Source organism: Vicia villosa, unplaced genomic scaffold, assembly GCF_029867415.1.
Source record: "Vicia villosa cultivar HV-30 ecotype Madison, WI unplaced genomic scaffold, Vvil1.0 ctg.000881F_1_1, whole genome shotgun sequence".
NCBI lineage: Eukaryota > Viridiplantae > Streptophyta > Magnoliopsida > Fabales > Fabaceae > Vicia > Vicia villosa.
In genome coordinates, this window is record NW_026705397.1 from 270,387 (window position 1) to 279,109 (window position 8,723).

The 8,723-nt window shown below is 31.7% G+C and overlaps 1 protein-coding gene across 1 annotated transcript; it reads right to left on the reverse strand.

The window, feature by feature from the left end:
• Positions 1 to 6,996: 6,996 nt before the first annotated feature.
• LOC131631911 (uncharacterized) lies at positions 6,997 to 7,758 on the reverse strand. Its single transcript, XM_058902669.1, has one exon. It carries the CDS (start codon positions 7,756 to 7,758, stop codon positions 6,997 to 6,999), a length of 762 nt encoding a protein of 253 aa, XP_058758652.1.
• Between the last annotated feature and the right edge of the window lie 965 nt (positions 7,759 to 8,723).

The window sequence follows — 8,723 nt, forward strand, 5'->3', positions numbered from 1 at the left end:
TCTGCTTCTTCTGCCAAGGTGAATGGAAACATTCTCAGCTTCTTGGCCTCTTCTGTATGACCTTCGATTTTTAAAGTTGTACTCATGGTCAGAAACCTCTGTAAGTGCTTGTTTGCATCTTCATTAACCTTTCCGGTGAAAGGCTTTCTTTCGAGCTGAGTGATGGTGCTTGGATGCAATTGAAAATTAGGAACATTCACCGGTTGGTTGACAATAGTTAGCCTTCCTCCCGATGTGTTTCTAGCACCATAGTCTCCGAGAAGTCTCTCTGGTGGTGGTACCTCGCCCATGATCTCTTCTTCACTTTCGGTGTCTGAACCAGGATGAACTGTAATCACTTCTTCCTCAGATTCCAGTTTAGTTTGACGAGCTTGTCTGCGCCTTGCGTGAAAAGTCCTTTCAATTTCTGCGTCAAAAAGAAATTCTGCTGAGGCCTTACCTCGCATAAACAGATTAGACAATTATTAGAATGAGGAACAAAAATAAAATAATTTTTTTTCCAGAAAATAAAATTTTAGTCGCAGAGCAACAAAATTCTAATTGAAATAAATCTAAAAACTCTATAATCTTTGGAGTCCCCGGCAACGGCGCCAAAAACTTGATCGGTAAAATAGCAAGTGTACTATTTTGCATCTGTAGTAATAAAGGGAAAATTCCCCAAATATCGATCTCAAGGACTGCGTGATAGTATAGAGTTAGTAGGAATTCAATTAAACAAAAAGCCTTGGGGTTTTGGTTTTTATGAGTACGAATTAAATTGCAAATAAACTTAAAAAGGTTGATTTAGCCAAATATGAGTAACATGCCAGGGTAGGTGTGTGCATTAACATGTAACACTTCTGAACCCTTGTTTCATTAACAAAATTCAACTTATCAATTACCGGTTCTTAAGGGTATTTGCTCCTAAGTCCATAGTGGGCAAACCTTTGAACATTGAAATCCTAACCCCAAAGTCCTTCGAAATTAGTGATCAAATCAAGTATTATTATAATCAAGAACAATCCGGTTACTATAGGGTATCCCTAGTCCTAGGTGATATCTACTATAGTATAATGGTATAAAAACCCTAACAATGGATGTCAATCCTAATTGTCAGTCATAAATCAATCCAGTTGGTCCGACGAGGAAAGCATTAAAAACCTTATACCATTAAATTGAACATGAAAGAGAAATATGTTATTGAAATTCGGAATTCAAAATCATCACAAATGTTAATCAGGGACACCCCCCTAGCGTTGGGGGGTTTAGCTACTCATATCATCCAAAGAAATTACAAAGATATCAAATAAAGACATTACAATAGAGATGATGAACTTTGATCTTCAATGGCTTCCGCTCATGAGAGTTCTCTGTTCTTCTCCAATTGCATAGGCTTCTTTTCTCAATCCTCCAATTCTTCGTGTGGCCAAAAAAGATCCCTAATTCATCTTGAAAACTCTCCTAAATAGTGCAGACTCACTTAAGTTGGATGGAAATCCCAAAAACACCCCTGCAGGACAACCACTGAACTAAATAATAAAAATCACTGAAATCAGCGTCATCACCCAACACGGCCACCCGTGTCAGGCCTCGTGTAGCATGTTTTTGAAAATCCTTCGAAACTCCGAGTTTTGCACTGATTTACTCCAATTTCTCCATATCAGTCTGAAAATATTAAAACATATAACCAAAGCATAAAATGACGAATAAAGAAATAAAACACTCAATAACATAACTTAAAAATACTTAAAAACAACGGAAAATATATGTGTGAAAACCACTGATCACCTTTTAAAGGAAACAAAATATACCAATTTGCTCTTATTCAACCAATCAGGAATTGTATTGTAAATATAATAAAAATCATGATGATAATTGATTTGTCATATATTATTGATTTGTATCTAGACATCAATATTCTCAAAGTATTTTTTTCAATTGCATCTAATCAAATTTATGTAAATATATATTTATTGAGTTATTTTTAAAGTTTACCAAAAAAGTGATAGTGCAAATTGATTTGATTGGATGCATGTCTAAAATAGTTTTAAACTATTAGTGTTGGAATATTAATCTATTATATTTTATATCATATTTATAACAAATTATCTTAAATAATAATATATAATCACAATAAAAAAAATATGTCATCAATTGTCATACCCCAAAATTTGCCCATACATTTTTCCCTATTCAAATTCAAATCAATACACAAAGCTCCTAGACACATTCTTCTACGCAAGGCTCTAAAATAGGGTTTGGCTTATTCAAAGGAAAATCAGTGAATCAATGGCTCCAAGGTATCTCAAATGGCTCAGTATATCTCATATCATCTCCATGACAAGTATCAAGTCTCATCTCAAAGGATTGGTCACTCAATTGTTCAGAAAGTCAACAGTCGACTAAGTTAACTTAGAAGTCAACTGTGGTCAAAATAAAGTCAAAACTCCTGATTTTTTGTCAAGATCCTCATATTGAAGTATCATTCACCATTTGATCAAGAATTGATCATGGTTCATCAAGGAAAGAACAAAGATAAATGAATCAAAAAGTTTCTAAATTAGGGTTTTTGTATCGGAAAAGTCAACTGAACTTTGACCAGCCATAACTCTCACATGGAACATCCAAAATTTTCCATCCAAAGCTTATTTTGAAGGAAATTTGATCCTCTACAACTTTGTCTCTCACATGCCAAGTCTAAAAATGCTTCATTTGAGAGATATGGACCAAAACATTACAGGTCCTTTTCAAAGGTCAACAAAAAGTCACTTTTTTCAAAAGGACACACAAGGAGCATGGAAAATAATTTTGACATGAGACCAAAGACATTGGTCAGAGGACTCTCTAAGGTTTCTAAAAAAGTCTTAGAACACTTCCATACCTCAAAAATTAAGAGAGATAGGCCTTATTAAAGTTGGGTCATTTTGGAGGGAAAAATGTGAAGAAACTTGGAATTTTTGCAAATGGGCCCAAATTATTTTGTTTCAATCTTGGCCCCCAAGTATTCAAGAGCCCAAAAATCTCTTTGCCACGAAAATATGTGATTAATTTGATTTATTTTGATTTTTTATTCTAATTAAAAAGAATTAAAATCATATAAATTAGAAGAAAATCAAATATTTTATAAAAGATATGATTTGGATCTATTTTCATCATCAAAAATATCATATAATCATTACAAATTCGTGCAAATGATATTTGGAGAGATTAGATTGAAATTGAACAAATTAAGAAAGTTTCCATAAGAGATTTTCAATCAAATTTCCAAAACTTGCAACCCAAGATTCAAAAGGATTTCCTTCAGTTTTATCAACCCTAAAGCATCCCCTATAAGAGCACAACAGGTCCATAGCACAAGGGTTCACAAAATTTGCAGTCAGAAAACTCAAACCCGAGCCAAAAAATTCACAAAAAACTCAAGAGTCAATTTGGAATTCTAGGCCGATTCAAGCATTGCAATTGATCAAGACTTGTTGCTTGATCCTCACTGAACGATTCCCAATCGTTTTCGAGTCACAAAGCATCAAGAATCAAGCACTGTAAGTCATTCTTGGCCGGTTCCCAAATTGATTCGATCCTATGTACAATGCATTCATTCTCAAATCTAATTGCATATTTGTGTTTAGAATGATCTATTTATTGTTTCTGGATGATTTGGTGCACTATAATGGTGTTATGCATACACCACCATGTTAGGGTTCATACCTTCGATTTGGGGGTTTTGGCTACAAGATAAATTGATGTTCAAGATTACCATGGTTGGATTCGCGTGGTCCAGACGATCGTAACCAGGCCATCGCGAAAATTTTTTGTTTGTGTTTGCATCAATTCGCTATTTTGCAGGTGGTGTAAACTTGTGTTTTTACAGCGCTTCACGAGAAAAAGCGTTGTAAAAGACCATTTGCAGGATTCTCAATGAAGAAGATGACCTCGTGGCGTCATCTGATTGGCTATTTCAAATAGCTTCGCGCGCGTTTCCTTGGTTGGACCAGATGGATCGCATGCAATAAGAAACATGTTTTATCATGCTCCCTCTCAATCTGGGCCCTCTGATCAAGATCTCATTCCATCCAACGCTCCAGGACATGGAGACGCATCATACTCCCTACGCGCGCGCCACACCCGATTATACGCTAAGTCCCTCAATTTTTTTTTATATATTTAATTATACAAATTCCCTTTTTTATTATTTATATTTATATAGGTGCATATGTTTTATTATTTGTTTTTTTTCTCTCTTTTACTTATAAAATTTTTATTTATATTCAAAAAACTTTTATATAATAAATACTTATTTATTTATTTATTTTATATACTTATTTATTTATTTTATTTAAATATTTATAATATTTGTTTTCTTTACCTATACTTATTTATTAATACATAATATTATATATATTTATTATATTATATTTATTTTATTTTCTTATTTATTTATTTATATAATTAATATTTATATTATTTTCTTATATATTTATTTAATTTATTTAAATTATATTTGGTTACTTATATTTATTCAAAATTCATATTTATTCCAAAAAAAGTCATAAAAATTATTTTTGCACTCGATTTTATTTTCTTATTCCGGTTTAATTAATTAGGTCGAGAGACCAATAATTAATTAAATTGTTTGTATTTTCTTATTTAATTCGTACCCTAATCAGGGTTTACGAAGATCATGCCCTACACTGAATGTTTTTTTTATGCCTTTTCAGGGTTACTTTTCAAACGCGCTCCGACTACGCGCCTGATCAAGACCCAAAGCTAAGTACCCTACTTATTTTGAAAGTCTATTTTGTTTCCCTTTAAAATTAGGGTTTGTCTTGCCTTCATCTTTTATGCCTTTGCCATTTTTCAGGGTTACCTCCAAGGCTCTCCTCCGACTGCCAACCATATCAGATCAAATGCAAAGCTAAGTGCCTTTTTTTTGTTTATTTAATTATTTTTAAATTCTTTATCCTTATATTTTTAGGGTTAACCTCGTTTGCCTCCGAACCGATAATGCACTCACCCTTCTTTGTTTATTCTTTCTTTTCCAATTTTCAGGGTTTGATAATTGCCAAAGCTACGCGTATTGGTAACCCTAAACCCTAACTCTAATATTTTTTTGTTTTAATTTTTAATTATATCCCGCTGGTTTCAATTCCCCTCTCCTCCGCTGGTTACAATTTCCCTTCCCCGTTATTACTGTTTATATCAAACTATATTAAACTGTGTGGTTAGTAATTCTAGGGAGTGCAACTTATTAATTAAATTAGAATCACCTAATTATAAGATAATATAACTGAATATGATCACGTGATTGGTGCACACACGCACGCTTTTGGATAAACCTCTCTGTTGCCTGTTGCCTTGTTGCCTTGTTGCCTTGTGTTGTTTTGCAGAATAGCCAGTCCCTCGGATACGAGGATACCTTAGCCAGTTGCCTCGATTAAGATCATGGTCCCTAATGATGCTGCCTTCGATATACATGATCTCGACCCTCGGAAGTTGCCTACGAAAAGGCTAAGGTATCCTCTGGCTGCCTACGAAAGGCTATTCTGATCGTTCCCTTAGACTACCTGCCTCTCTATGGTATGGGTCAGTCTTATGGCGAACGATAATGCGATGACCCTTCAACCTCCAAACGAAAGGCTTCATGCCCCCTTATGGCAAGGATAGATCCTTTCATCCTGAAAGGCTAAAAGAAACCTCATTTTCAAAACTTCAAGGTAATTGCCCCTAATTGCTTTGCCTTGCTCTAAACCTTTGTTATATTCTTTCTCATAATTCTTCAAAAGGGCTACGCTCATTTACGAGCTAAAGTCCCTATCTTTTTCATCTACTTTTCTAAAAATTTCTTCAAAGAGCAAAGCAATTAAGAGCCCATGGAAAACCATGGATGCAAAGGGTGCCTTACACCTTCCCTTTGCATAATTACCCCCCGAACCATATTTTATTTAAAAGGTTTTTCCTGTTTCTTTTAGCCTTTCTAACTTGTTTGGATAAAATAAAAGTCGGTGGCGACTCTTGCTTAACCGCGACATTTCGATTTAAAAGTCAGTTCACCGTATTACATCAATATAATGACAAGGAAAAATATTATCAAATATCAAATCAAATATCACCATTTAATAAAATCAATCACATATTTCTAGTGTGTGCTCATGTTGGGCATACCATTCTTTTATTTTATACTTGTATTTAACTAAAAAATTTGTAGAAAAAATGTTGATAATTATATTTTTGATAAGACAATAATTCTTACATGGCATATCTTTTCAGATCACAACATATCTACTTACTATAAATATAAGGTTATCATGACAGCAACCCTAACCTCTAACTCTAACTCTATGCGGGCATGTGAAATTGATAATAATATAGAGTCAACCCTAATTCTATTATAACCATTTAATTCTAACAAACTAATTTATTTTATATTTAAAAAACATTATTTCCTTTAATAATATTCCAAATTATTTACAAATTTTATGCATCTAAATATAATTTACAAGTTTCTACGAGTCTGATTATATTAATATATTTGACAAAAATATATTTTTATTAAGTTTTATAAAAGTCGTAGTAGATATCTAATTCTTTTTTTCCTCTTTTTTGTGTGCATATTATAATTATTTAAAATCCATTTAAAATTCCTACATATTAGTCTTAAATTCTATTTATTTTCATATGGATTTGCAAACTCAAATAAAATAATCACTTAAAAATAACTCAAAAATATTTTATAATCAAATTCTAAAAGAAGTTTCTTAGTTATTCAAAGAATAAAATCAATAATTTATATATTTTGTTGACTATTTTTAATTTCGTATATAAAAATATAAATATGCAAAAATTATTTTTATTATTATTTTCAAAATTATATTATTTCTTTATATTTGGAACGTAGAATATCCTCTTTATAAATTCACTTATTATCTCAATAAAAATAAAAATCGAAAAATATTCTATGAAATCAACAAAATATAAAGAGAAACAAATGTTACTAAGTAGTTAATTAGCAACTAAACAGGTTTACATCATATAACATCCTTCTGCGTTTTCATCACTAACGTACTCATTCTCCCCTTGGATGTTTTGTCGATTATTAGGATAATAGTTTGGTTGAGGATACTCTGAAGAATAGGAAGAGTTACTTGGGTGTGTATCTCCACCGCTGAAGTGTGAAGAATATGACGAGGTGTTCTCTGTATATCCATGTTGTGCATTTCCATCACGTGAATTGGAGTATGAAGGGTTCCATGGTTGTGTATTTCCATCACTATATTGTGAAGAGTATGAAGGGTTCCCATAATATTGTGAGGAGTATGAGGGGTTCCATGGTTGTGTATTTCCATCACTATATTGTGAAGGGTTCCCACTATATTGGGAAGAGTGTGAAGGGTACCATGGTTGTGTATTTCCATCACTAAATTGTGAATGGTTCCCACTATATTGTGAAGAGTATGAAGGGTACCACGGTTGTGTATTTCCTTGAATTACTTGTTGAGTTTGTGGAGGATAATAATAATGTTGTGTAGAGTTAGATGAAGGTATTGGTTCTACCTCCTTCTCCTCCTCTTCCTCCTCTATATGCTCTGAAGATTTCTCCGAAGATTGCTCTGAAGATTGTTCCATCTCATTCAGCTCTTGCTCCATCTCATTCATCTCATGCTCCATCTCATCCCACCTTTGCTCTATCTCGTCCCATGTTCTCTCTTTCTTTTTTCCACCTTTTTTTGAACATATTCGCTTTATTTTTCCGAATAAAGATTTCTTCTTTCCTCTTCCATCCATCACAGTTCTTCTTTAAGCTTGATGTCAAAAATTAAATTATCCATCAATACATATAACAACTTTTAACAAGATAAGTAAATAAAACATGTTACACAAAATTCTATATAATTAATAATTCTAAAGAAAAATATAAAATACAAAAGATTATTTAACGAATAGGAAAAAAATATACAAAATTGTCTTATTTGACATTTTAAAACTAAAGCATCTTTGCATACAAACTTATAACAAACTAACTACAAACCATGTTATTTATAAGCATAAAAAGAAAGAAAAAAAAACTTACAAAAGGAAGAATAAGTAGAGATGAAAGCTTTTGATGAGCCAAACAATTTTGTCACTCACTTTTTTATCCCAAGTTTCTATTTCTTTAGGTTTTCACATCATTCTCTTTGTATTAAAGCAATTTATAGTGAAAAAGTAAATATCCTTTTAAAGGAAACAAAATATACCAATTTGCTCTTATTCAACCAATCAGGAATTGTATTGTAAATATAATAAAAATCATGATGATAATTGATTTGTCATATATTATTGATTTGTATCTAGACATCAATATTCTCAAAGTATTTTTTTCAATTGCATCTAATCAAATTTCTGTAAATAAATATTTATTGAGTTATTTTTAAAGTTTACCAAAAAAGTGATAGTGCAAATTGATTTGATTGGATGCATGTCTAAAATAGTTTTAAACTATTAGTGTTGGAATATTAATCTATTATATTTTATATCATATTTACAACAAATTATCTTAAATAATAATATATAATCACAATAAAAAAAATATGTCATCAATATAATGACAAGGAAAAATATCAAATCAAATATCACCATTTAATAAAATCAATCACATATTTCTAGTGTGTGCTCATGTTGGGCATACCATTCTTTTATTTTATACTTGTATTTAACTAAAAAATTTGTAGAAAAAATGTTGATAATTATATTTTTGATAAGACAATAAT

Bases quoted from the DNA above. Each gene is read 5' to 3' on its own strand.
- LOC131631911 (XM_058902669.1), bottom strand. From the start codon at position 7,758: ATGGATGGAAGAGGAAAGAAGAAATCTTTATTCGGAAAAATAAAGCGA.